Source organism: Microcebus murinus, chromosome 9 (assembly GCF_040939455.1).
Source record: "Microcebus murinus isolate Inina chromosome 9, M.murinus_Inina_mat1.0, whole genome shotgun sequence".
Classification (NCBI taxonomy): Eukaryota; Metazoa; Chordata; class Mammalia; order Primates; family Cheirogaleidae; genus Microcebus; species Microcebus murinus.
In genome coordinates this window covers 59,777,813-59,790,908 of record NC_134112.1, presented here as the reverse complement: position 1 = coordinate 59,790,908, position 13,096 = coordinate 59,777,813, and the positions used below count along the sequence as shown (strand labels likewise).

The window sequence follows — 13,096 nt, the reverse complement described above, 5'->3', positions numbered from 1 at the left end:
CCCATCATTTGTTTTTGTCAGTGTTTGCATTTTGGCCATTCTAATAGATATGTGATGTTTTCTCATTCCTGTTTTAATTTATATTTTCCCAGTGACATATGATATGGACTATCTTCTCATATGCTTCCGTCTTTCTGATGAGGTATCTGTTAAGGTCTTCGGCCCATTTTTTAATTGTGTTGTTTTCTTATTGTTGAGTTTTAAGAGTTCTTTGTATATTTTGGATAACGGTCCTTTGTCAGACGTGGTTTTTGACAAATGTTTTCTCCTACTAGTGGCTTGACTTTTCATTCTCTTGAACTATCTTCTTTTCTGAGGTAGGCATTTACGGCTATAATCTTCCCTAAGTTTTTTTATCTGTTTCCACATAGAGAATTCCTCATACTTAGGCACAAGGTACACTGGAAAGTTTGGGATGGAGAGGAAATGGGCAACATGAGGTTGCAACTTGTGTAGAGAGTACAGAGAGGATCGGATGATGAAAATGCCTAAGTCAAATTCTCTACTATGCAATGGGCATATTGATCATATGTTCATTATGTCAGATAATGATTAATCTTATATATATAAGATATATATATATACACATATGTGTGTGTGTGTATATATATACATATATATGTTTATATCTGAGGTCAAGATAGCCTGAAAGTATTTTCTTTCTTTAAATTTTTTGATATTTTGTTATCTATTTTAAAATATTTTATTTGGTATTTATCTGGAAGTATAATTCTTAGTAAATTCTTTTTTTTTTTTTTTTTGTGAGACAGAGTCTCATTCTGTCAGCCAGGCTGGAATATAGTGGCATGATCATAGTTCACTGTTGTCGCGCCCGCCTTGCCAGCAAGGAAGATGCGGCAACTGGAGTTCTTCTGACAGTGCTTTAATGGGGTTCCCTTTAGACTTACATGATGCGGAAGACCCAGCCCGGCAGCACGCAGGCTGCTATATACCCTAGAAGCACAACCCCTAAGCTGGGATAGGCCGCTCAGCTGTCGAGCCGCCAAAGCATTGGTCCATAGTAGGATCCTTCATTTGCATGCTTGCGCCACAGGGTAACCGACAATTGCACGTGCGCTGAACTTGTTTACTGCTCTAGGCAAAGCCGGAAACAGGCGCCATCTTGTAATGGCGTTGACACCGCGCCCCACACACTGTAACCTCAAACTCCTGGGTTTAAGTGATCCTCCTGCCTCAGCCTCCCATGTAGTTGGGTCTATAGGCACGTGCTACAACATCAAGCTAATTTTTTCTACTTTTTGTAGAGATGAGGTCTTGCTATGTTGTCCAGGCTGTTTTCAAACTCTTGGCCTCAAGGCATCCTCCTGCCTTGGCCTTCCAAAGTGCTGGGATTATAGGTGTGAGCCACTATACCGGGGCTTAGTACAGTTATCTTTATCATAGAAACAAGCATGAAAGCCTGAATAGACCTTGATTTTCTTAAGGAAGTAAATGTTATATCTGTATCTTCTTTGTGGTATTTTTAATTTGCCAAAGATTATTTGATAAAACCAGTTTTAATTCTAGCAACTTTGAGTGTATCAAAGATAAAAACCATTCTCAAAGATGTTTTAACTTTTCCATTTCCCACCTTCCAGGTAAGGTCAGTTCATCTATTGATATGTCTAGAATTATACACATTCTGGCAAGAATTTTGGTTCTCTGATTGTCAGAAGATAAATATAAATATTGGTTGAAGATAATTATTGGTTGATATTTTGGGCTCTTCGGCTGATTGGCCACAACAATTGTAATCCTTATGTCAATAAAAGCTTTAGAAGAAAATTAACTTTAGAATGTTATCTTAAAATGTTTAAAAGGCAGATGAGGGCACCAATTTACAGAATTTAGGCAAGTAGATTCTCATTTCTGAATTGCTTCTATTTGCCAGAGCAGGAGACTTGTATAGATTTCTCAGAAAAATGCATAAATTGATCCAGGGTATAGGCTCCAGAGGAGGGAATTTATGGTAAGTACATGAAAAAAACTGAGCTCTTAAAGTTAAATATCTTTCTCAAATAACCAGGCATTACTTCAGAGTTAACTCTGGCTTAGGACTCAGGAGGCCTCAATTTATAGTGAATCTTGTTTATTTCAGAAAAATCAGAGAATTTTAGGACTAGCAGGAAAGTTAAAAAAAAAAAAAACTTGGTAGAAGATGATGTGTCTAATTATTCATTCCATGGATCAACTATACTTCCTTGAAAAACTATAAACACTGATTCAGAGAAGGAGTAAATCTTAAGTTGTCAAAAACATACTCCAATTTTGACTCTGAGAGATGTTAGCAACTCCTACTGACTGACTTTTGGATGGTTTGGGTTAATTTATATTTCAGTGTGTTCCAGAGTTTTATTTCCAAATAGATCCCTGGGGATGAAATTGAATATAAAAACCAACCAGTAAAATCCCTAACTAAAAATTAAACCAGAGGACTTGGGCCCTTTCTCTGAATCAGATTTTATCTCATTTTATTCCAGAATCTTCTTGTCCCCAGTGTGATTGTCCTGTCTCCTATTAAGGTCACACCAGGTTTTCTCCATCATCAAATCTTGGCTCTTTCAGGACCTGTGTGCTTAAAATTCTACTCTGAGGCTCATGAACAATAATAAATGAATTTGTTATATCTTTCTGGTAATGCTTCAAATTTAACAGCTGTCTTTAATGCCTCATAATGAACAATGTGGGGATTTGCACTGAGAACCAGTATCACTAAGTCTCCACCTCTGACCCAAACCATTGGTAACACGATCCAGAGTCATTTCCTGAAGCAATAGCTCTGGCAGTACTTTGAGCTTCCCATTCTCTTGGTTTCCTGTACATTTTTTTTTTTTTTTTTGGAGACAGAGTCTCGCTTTGTTGCTCAGGCTAGAGTGAGTGCTTTGGCGTCAGCCTAGCTCACTGCAACCTCAAACTCCTGAGCTCAAGCAGTCCTTCTGCCTCAGCCTCCCGAGTAGTTGGGACTACAGGCATGCGCCACCATGCCCGGCTAATTTTTTCTATATATATTAGTTGGCCAATTAATTTCTTTCTATTTATAGTAGAGATGGAATCTCGCTCTTGCTCAGGCTGGTTTTGAACTTCTGACCTCGAGCAATCCTCCCGCCTCGGCCTCCCAGAGTGCTAGGATTACAGGCGTGAGCCACCGCGCCCAGCTGGTTTCCTGTACATATTAATACAGATGTAAACATCTTGGACCAAAGACTTTCCCACCTACCCTTATGTGTACATGCATGTGTGTGTGTGTGTATAGGACCTCTGATATTATTTTCTGTTTTTTGTTTTGGCCTCAATCCAAATTCTGTCCCTGAATTTTAACTTAATCCTTTATTTTATGCTCCTTGACATTACCTTAGCAGGAAGGCCTTCCCAGTCTGAACCCTGCTTAAAAAATAAAAAAACCAAACCCACAGTGCTGTTTTCACACTCATCAGTGTTTATACCTCTTCAGAGCTCATGATTCACACCGTCTACAACTATTTCTCAGGGTACTATCTTCTAACCAGCTTCCAGTATAATTCTCATATTCTCTATTGCTTGTGACAATTCTCCTTCAGGTGTAGCTTGATAGTTTTTTGGAGGGATCAGGGAATAGTGGTTGAGAATTTGGATTTAGTAGAACCTTATTTTGTAACATACAGGAATCAGAAATGGAAATTTCTTATTTAATGCACAAGCTGATTTACTGAAAAAAAAGGGGGGGATTTTGAGGGGAAGGAATGACATTTTGTTATGACTAAGCATTTCGATCTTTTTTAGGTATGTACCAACAGCTGTCGAAAGACATGTAAAAATGAGTCAAGTTTTTTTTTTTTTATTGCCAAAAAGCAGTAAAAAACATTTATACAGGACATCATGAAATTCTAATGCCATCATTAGGACCCAACCCCTGCAGGTTACCAGTGTGGAATTGTGTATTAACAGAGACTGCTCTGCAAAAGCAAGATGAAAGTATTACCTTGATTATATAACTGTCACAATAATAATTATACTAATAATTAAAGAAAGGTTCCTTTAGCTGGATAACCCTGCATAAATAGGCAACACAGTTAATCAAAATGTAAACATATGGTTTTCTGATGCCAGTATAGCAAATACAAACTAGTTACAACCAGGACACTTTCTATGTTATCCCACTATAGTAATTCTTACACTTTGCTTCTTTGCCATGTGATCCTTATGTATTTTTTCCCATTCATCATCTTCTGTATCCTGGTCAAATGTCTCAGGGTATGCTGGTAACTTGTCTTTGGGGCATTCTTCATAGTAACTTCGAACATACTTTCCCACAAACCACCCTTTGTATTCTTCAGGCATTTTGCATTCTAGGCCACTATAATGGACGTTGTAGTGATGCTTTAACCAGTAGTAGAGGTAGTGGATGTTGTAGTCACATCTCCAAGGATTATCTCCGAGCCACAAGAGTTTCAAAAAATACAAGTCTTCTAATACCCCATAGTCAAAGTTTTGCAAACTGTTGTTTGATAGATCCAACTCTTCTAAATGTGTGAGGCCTGAAAAAGCAGCTGAAAACAAAGAATGTTTATTAAACCAGTGAATAGTTGAGTTAATACAACTGTATGGTATATCATCAGGACAGATACAGATTAAAAATGAGGGTTAATTATCCTTATTGAAAATAAAGGATTTCTCTTTCCTACTTTTTCTCAGAACACTTACTTTAGAAAACTTTTAAGTACAAGTACATTCTCCTCTCTTTGAAATATCTTTACTAGATAGGCCTTTTGTCACCTTTACGACCAGGAATGTTTTTCTCAAGGACCTTGGAGACATCTTTTTGAAATGTAAACATCAAGGAAGACAGCGCCCTATCTCCCAGCTTCTGTGAGAGGGTAGGAGCTTAAGTTTGCTGAGGCCTTGTTTCAAGTTGCAAAACTACCTTCTGTCATAGAGATAAAAGTTTGTATTTCTCTGGATTAAGCCAATAAGCTAACAGATGGGCAGCCCAATTACCTCTATGTGCGACAAAGCTGCTATCAAGTCCTCTTGCTTGAGGACTAGTTTTTATTTATCTTGAAAACATATATGGTGGATAGTATCTGCTTGGCTATATAAAGGGGTGAGATTCCTTTCTGTCTTTTCAATCTCTTAGTGAATTACCTGTGAAATGCATCACATTCTGGTTTAATTCTTATTCAACAAGGAATGTTTTTTTCTCTACTACCTTTATGGAGAGGATTTCTGGGATGAAAGAAGATTTTATTTTTAGTTATATTTTCCCAATTTATATGTGTCCAAATGCAAAATTCTGAAATATTTTTTTAACTCAAAGCTTTTTCCTTGATTGGGTTGACTAGAATACAATATTTTATTTGAAAAATTAGTTTTAAGTTTTTAAAAAATGAATTTTGGATGCATGTGTATTTTTTTATATTTATTAGAAAATGCCACTGAAAACAGGCATTAATTAGGAAAATATTTCAAATATAAGACATAAATGCAGAAAAAATGAAAAATGTGCCTGCCTGGTGGTGATTTGACAGCTCCCTGGGATATCAGTAAACTTTGAAAATGCCTAGAAGACAAATTTCTTCCAATTTTGGGGGAAGGGTTTCTATTTCTGTAAAGTCCCAAAACAATTTTTTCCAACATTTTGAAAACATCTGGTTGTATTTTGGCAAGCTATAGTAGCTATCAGCTTTGAATCCATAAGCATTTAATTTTGCTGGAGGGTAGATAATTAAAACCAATACCAACACATAACACAAAATAAAACAACAAATGCTTCCCCCCCCTTAAGAGCAAAGAAATCTATACCTAGATTATCCCTATTTCAGTGATATGGGCCAACCAGATACTCTAGAAATATATAATTTTGAATATTTTGTTTCTCTTTCAAACATTATCTCATTACTGTTTTAAAATAACCTTGTTAGAACATGGTGTCCTTATTTTGAATTTGGAAAATACGCTGTCATACAAATACCTTTTACTATTTTCATATTATCTGTTCTCAGACAAAACCCGTAATTCCCCCCCAAAAGAATATTTTCTATTTTGGTCCAAAGCAATGGCTTAGGCGAGGGGGTGGGGGAAGAAAGGTCAGCCTTTATGATGATAGTTTTGAAGACAAATGGATTTTTTTTCTATTTGCTGACATTCTCTGAGTCAATGATCTCACAAATTTACTTTTCTTCAAATAAGTCAGCTCTCAGATTGAAAGCATATGTAAACATTCCTAGATTTTATTCTGCAAGTGCTGTAGTTGTTACTTAAACCATATGTATTCAGGCACTTGGGCAAGCTAGTTTTCATCTGTTTTTTAAAGAAAGTAAAACTCCTAGTAGGGTGTCTTCTTTCTCTTTTCTACAATAATGTCTGGCATTTTATGAGACTGTTATTCATGCTTTTTAAAGTCTGGCAACTCTCACTGCATTTATATATTTACCAGTAAAAATCATGAAAGTAAGTCTACTTTGGCAGTGTTTCATTTCAAAGAACATAGAAGGTCTTTCATTTTAAAACTTCTTTAGGTCATTTTGCCTTATTTAAGTGCTGAGATACTTTTTTGTTCCAGAAGCCATACCAAGAAAAAGTGCTAGGCATTTGGTAGGTGTTCAATACATATTTGTTAATGTACAAAATACTTTCGTGGGACTGAATTGAACAAAAGTGAAAAACAAAAGAGTACCACCACTGATAATACAAATCATGCTGTGTGTCAACAAGGAAAACACATAGGGCAAACAAGATTGAAAGGCCTTCAGGTAATCCTAAGGATGGAAAACGAATTCTGCAATTATGGGCATTCCATAACTGATGACAAATATCACTTATGAGAAATATGTGAAAAATATCACTACAAGGCCAATCTATTTTGCACTGTTATCTATCTTTCTGCATTGTCTTCTCATTTTTCTCTAGTTTTCTTTACCTACTATAGTTCTATTATAATTAAAACATTGTTGCACTATTATTTACTATTTTAATACATTTAACTTAGGCCATATAATAAGTAATATTTTAGTCTCTTGTAGAGACAGTTCTAAAATTTGTTTGCATTGAGACTTTTGACAGTTGGTAAGCTACAGTTTTGGTTAGGGATGACAACATCAGAAAAAATTAGACACTTGCCCAGGAACCTTTGGCATGGTACGCACTTCCATGATTCTTTGGGTCTCATGACACAAGACAAAGTCTCCACCTCCAGATTCTTCATCCTGTGGCCTGGCTTTGTGCAGATTGGCTACCAGTGACTGACCTGCACATTACTACATTACTAATATAATGATCACTTCATTTGGGAGAAGGGTGTCTGTAGAATTCTTGTTTACTGTGAAATGAAAATTGCTTTTGACCTCACAATTGAAAGGTAGTTGATATCAGAGCTTGCACTATCTGTAACAGGCTAAGATGCAATGTAGTATACTGTTTTCCCCTTGAGAAATGATAAAAGTTATGATTTTATAATATTTTTAGAAGATGTTAATACTAAGATATGTCTCTATGGCTCCAGAATGTTCATTCTCAATTCTCACTTTATTATATTAAAATTCTAATGTTCATAATATTTCATTGCATTATTCATAGTATTAATAATTATTTTTATAATTCAGAGTTTTCAATTTGAAGAAATATCATTGTGAAGGCATATGTATTGTGTATGTTACAAATCCAATCAATATAGCAGTAATTCTCAGTTCTTTCCAAATCCCATGTATTAAGTAAATACATGGGATTTCTGAAACCATATCAGCACTAGGGGTGCCCTAAGCCCAGTAATGGTGCAACTGTTGCAGACTCCTGGTGGTACTGCCTTGGTGGACTTGGGTAAGATACAAGAGAATTCCCTGGATTACCAGCCAAAGTCTCTCACTCACTTCCCTCACTGTCTGTGCTGGGCTGCTGGAATTGGGGGAGGAGTGACATGGGCATTGCCTTGTGGCCATCTGTGCCAGGTCACACCTGAAGCCAGCCCAGGGTCAGCTGAAGCCCATGGTGACTGCTGCCTGGGTACCTCTGATGTTTATAAAAAGCCCCAGGGCTCTTTAGTCAGCAGGTGGTAAATCTTGCAAGGACTGGGTCCTTCTCTTCAGGACAGCAGTTTTCCTTCTGGTCCAGAGTGGGTCTAGAAATGCCTTTTAGGAACTAAGGCCTGGACTCAGGGGCTTTAGGAGTCTGCTTGGCACTTTATTTTACTGTGGCTGAGCTGGTACCCAAGTTACAAGTTCTCTGCACTTTTGCCTTTCCTTTTCCCATGTGGAAGGAGACTCTCCTTGAGCTGTACTGTCTGGAGTTGGGGGAGGGATGACACAGGCACTGGTTTAGCTGCCACCACTGGGGTCTCACTGGGTCATGTGCACCCCAAGTCCACTGGCTGTGAGCCAGCACAGCCACAGGAATTGCCCAGGGACTGCAGCCCTTGTGGCCGACTGTCTTACAAATTTTTTAAATTTTATTTATTTATTTATTTTTTTGAGACAGAGTCTCACTCTATAGCCCAGGCTGTGGCGTTAGCCTAGCTCACAGCACCCTCCAACTCCTGGGCTCAAGCGATCCTTCTGCCTCAGCCTCCCGGGTAGCTGGGACTACAGGCATGTGCCACCATGCCCGGCTAATTTATATATATATATATATATATATATATATATATATATATATATATATATATTAGTTGTCCAATTAATTTCTTTCTATTTATAGTAGAGACGGGGGTCTCGCTCTTGCTCAGGCTGGTTTCGAACTCCTGACTTCAAGCAATCCAACCGCCTCAGCCTCCCAGAGTGCTAGGATTACAGGCGTGAGCTACCGCACCCTCCAGGCCCCAGGCTGCTTTTTGCCAGCTAGTGGTAGGGCTAGCTAGCACTCTGGGTTTCCGGATGATTTCCCTCTGGCAGGGCTGATCTCAATGTTCCCTCCGTGGGGGCAGCAGAATTCTACCCTGTGCTGTGTTCCCCTCTGACAGGTGGCCCTCAGGATGGCCCTGAGATCCAGCAGCCCCATAGCCACTTCACTCTCCCTTTCCTGTGCTCACAGGTTCTTTCTCCAGCCTGTGGCTGTGGAGCGGTACTGCCAGAAGGGATGTGGAGGGATGGTGTACCAGGCATCTTCAAACTACGGCCCTCGGGCTACATGTGGGTGTTTTTGCCCGTTTGTTTTTTTACTTCAAAATAAGATATGTGCAGTGTGCATAGGAATTTGTTCATAGTTTTTTTTAAACTATAGTCCGGCCCTCCAATGGTCTGAGAGACAGTGAACTGGCCCCCTATTTAAAAAGTTTGAGGACCCCTGGCATAGGCAATGCAAGATTGTCTTTTCTGCCATCTTCTGTGCCTCTCTCCTTGATGTAATGTTAAAACCAGGTAGTATGATTGCTTGCCTGATTTTTGGTTCTTCTGAAGGTGCTTCTTTGCTTAGATAGTTTTGAATTTGGTGTTCCTGTGGAGAGGGATGGTCATCGGAGGTTTCCATTCTGCCTTCTTGCTCCCACATTTAATTAATATTTATTTTGAGCTTGGTGCTTAATAGTTTCTTTCAAATTTGCTCTAAACAAGTCTGGGCTTAATGAATACCAAGAAAATTCCAAATCTGAATTTCCCTTTTAAAAAATCACTGCATGTTTAGAGTATTATTGACAACTTGCCACATCATCTTATTTTTTAAATCTGTTCTATAGAACACTAACTCTTTGGGCTAACTGAATAAATTTTGCCTAGTAACATATATATTATGTACTTCACACAGCAACATTTTGACAACTATTTCTCTGCGTGCCAAACAAGTTCTAATTTAAATTTAATTGTCATGCTTAATTAAAATTTGTACTTTTAAAATACTTTTTTAAACTAAATTATATGTACTATAAATGTTGCCATAGGAAAATATCACAGAACAGCTGTCACCCATTTAAGGGGCTAGTCAGTGGAACTTACCAGGATCTATGAATTCAATGCCATTGCTGCTGAGGTTTAATTTCTTTAGCTCATGAACATCTTCAAATTCCTTGGGTCGAAGTTGGTTGATTTTATTGTATGACAAGTCAAGTTTAACAATATCTGGAGGGATGTTGTTTGGAACTTTTTTCAACTCTGGAAAAATGAATAATATTAAGGTTATCATGTCCCTCATGCTCTCCTTTCTCCCATTTTCTCTATCACTGTTACACCTGTGAAATTGAAGAATCATCTTTTAAAGACAGGAGAAAGGGATATCTAAAGCCAAAGAAAATTGGCATAACAGGCCTGAGCACATGCTAAATCCCATCAGAGCACAGTGCATACCCCAGTGGCTTCCCATCTCACTCTGAATAACAGCCAGCATCCTCAGGAAGGCCCTCTAAAGCCATTAAGGGCTGTAGGTCATCCTTGTCACTAGAGTCAGCACCTCAGAGGTTGCAGAACGAAGCCTGTTTATCAGGACTTGCTTAGTGAACCCACATCTGCTGGGCTGGACATGAGAGTAGATGACAGAGCAACCACTGTAGGACAAGCTAATGTGGGTTTAACCACAAATAAATGGGTAGAAAAAAATGTTTATAAGAACACCCTGAAATCTGGCTTAAGCAATGTGGCAGACCTGCAAATGCTGGAAAAAGGATACGAGCTGCAGAATCAACTTTGGGGTTGTCAGCAACAGCCCTGGGTAAAAATAGGATCCACAAGTACTACCAGGAAATGGAAATCAAACCTTTTACTAATGTGGCTTAGAAAAGCCCACATTAGTAAAAATAGTTCTATTTCTAGACCAGCCACTACATGTATACGTAGTTCATATTTACTGTTACCTGACATTCTTGGTAAATGCCTCAACAAATACTACATTTACTTGATTATCCCTTCCTCAATCAAACCTTGCTGATTTGAGGAGGAAATTAGGAAATTTTCTCCATGTAATTTCCCCATTTAGTAGGCTATCTTGGTTGTCAGCAACCTGAGAACTACTTTGAAGGCCTGGTAGTAGAAAGAAAAGAGACATAAATGGCCTTGTTTATTGCAAAAAAAAAAAAAAAAAATCCTTAACTATTGTTCAAGCCAGGGGCAAAATTGTGCCCTTAACTTCAGAGGCAGCTGAGGATAATTTACCTGCATAATTCTCCCCAGCCTGATATTTAGAAGTAAAATGACTCCTTTAAAATGGCAAATTATTCTGATAAATGGAATCTAAAAGCAGTTTAAAAACTCTTACTTTTATGTATTCTTGGCAAATCCATTTACCTTAATATGGCATAAATATGCCTTTCAACTAGTTCTACACTTATTCCCTTTGAAAGGCTAAGTTTTATTGGCAAAATGCCTGTTTCTCAGTGAATAAAGCTATTATTTCTTTTTCTTGCTGTCAGATGTTTAAGGCAAAAATACGTAGTAATCTTTGACATCTGTGTGGTAGAAATGGCACACATTAGGTACCCTTTGCACGCTGTCTGACTCATTCCAAGTCAGCTGGGAAACTCCCAAATTAGGGAAATCACTATGCAGGTTCTCTTTGTGTTATCACATACATGGTATACTTGTACAGAGCCTAAGAGGAGGATTTAGTACTAGGAGGAATCACACAGAGGCCTTTATAAATTCTTTGTTAATAGCTGTGCCCAGAATCTTGAAGGAAGAGATGGCATTGCCTGGTGGTCCATGGCTAGGAAACTGAATTACTACATGTGTGACCTCTGAGAGGCAATTTTACTTCTCTGTACCTCAAATGCATCATTTCTAAAATGAGCATACCCTTTTAGGTTTATGAGGAGTAAATGACATAATGCATGTAAACTGTTAAGTCTCAGGGCCACAGAGCATTTAGATGTTAGCTTATTTATTAGTATCACTGCTAGTTCCACTCTTGATGGCATGATTTAGGCTTATTTAGATTCTATATAGACCACAATAATCAAAAGTACTGTATTACTATATTCTGGCAGGGAGTTAGAGATGAACATTGCTGAAAATTTATTCTTAGTATTTGACATTTGTTGCCCATTTATAGAATAGAATAAGGAAAATTAGGATGGATTAAATTCAGATTGTCAAACTTGAATTCTAGCCATGACTTTTAACTTCTACGTATTTTTATTTTTAAAGGTTGCTTAAATTACTTCTTTGAAAAAACAAAAGCAGCTCAATTATCATCATCAATCTAAAGTACATGGCCCTATGCCAAGCACTATCAAAGGGACACAAGACCTTTGCCTTTAAACTTATGGGAATCAAAAATATAACAAAAAATGAAAACTAAATGGTTAAATGAATTAATAGATTTATATAAACCATAGGGAAAGGCATTTATATTGATGAGATTAAAAGACAAAGCTGCCCTTCTGATAACCTAAAAGTATAGCCTCTGAATTATTAACACGTAGTCATTAACACTTGGAGCAATAAATTGTCCTTTAATATATGACCCAATACTGTATATACCGTGTACCATTTCATATCATGAAATTTATATTGTGTTCCAGTAAATAATGTATTTTTAAAGCAGGGTATGATACATTCACGGGGCATTTCCGAAAGGTTGTGTGTAGAAAACAATAAGTTGAGGAAAGCAAGCAATAAAAATACATTCATATTTTCATAAGCTTATGTTTGCCAAGAGAAAAAGAAAAATATTATGGAAAACAAAGGAAAAAAGACAAAAGCAGAAATAGGCTCATTAGGGGAGGGAATTTCTCACGAGTATAAAAGCAGTAAGAAAAAAAAGATATTTCTAAACATGTTATCTCTTATAGCACAGTATATAGTCTAGTTGTAGAAGTTTTAAATTTTGTGTAGATGGTATTTTTCTCAGATAATGAACATAATCTTACCTACTTTTCTCTTTGACACCTGATTCAGCAAGTGCAAATTCACTTTAGGTTGAAGGTAGAACCTCAGAAACATCAATTATTCTAACCCACATTTAAGATGAGAGCTTTGCTCTAGTTTTAAAAATGTATAATTCCAGTTTTTAATCTAGTATCACAAAGGAAATTTTAGTAAAACATGCTCTTCAACATGAAGCACTAAGTATTCACCATAACAACATCAGGGAAATTGCCTCCAATCTGGCTAGAGAGAAACTGCATTTACTGACTCTTCTGTAATTCTCTAATGCTTGCATTGTTGAGGCAGCAGCTTGTTTGAACATGATCAGATTAATTTTGGAA

The 13,096-nt window shown here is 37.3% G+C and overlaps 2 protein-coding genes across 5 annotated transcripts in view; one reads left to right on the top strand and one right to left on the bottom strand.

The window, feature by feature from the left end:
- FBXL13 (F-box and leucine rich repeat protein 13) overlaps nt 1-13,096 on the top strand; it is a 232,319-nt gene that overhangs the window by 106,395 nt on the left and 112,828 nt on the right. The gene's annotated exons all lie outside the window — the stretch shown is intronic.
- Nucleotides 3,858-13,096, bottom strand: part of LRRC17 (leucine rich repeat containing 17) — a 31,427-nt gene continuing 22,188 nt past the window's right edge. Inside the window, exons 3-4 of one of the 2 annotated variants that reach the window (XM_012747316.2) lie at nt 9,894-10,049; nt 3,858-4,526 (exon numbers count right to left, since the gene is read on the bottom strand). In XM_012747316.2, the coding sequence (XP_012602770.1) occupies nt 4,129-4,526; nt 9,894-10,049 (554 nt within the window). In that variant the 3' untranslated portion in view covers nt 3,858-4,128. The remainder of the gene's footprint in view (nt 4,527-9,893; nt 10,050-13,096) is intronic. The other variant, XM_076006498.1, reaches the window with a different exon arrangement.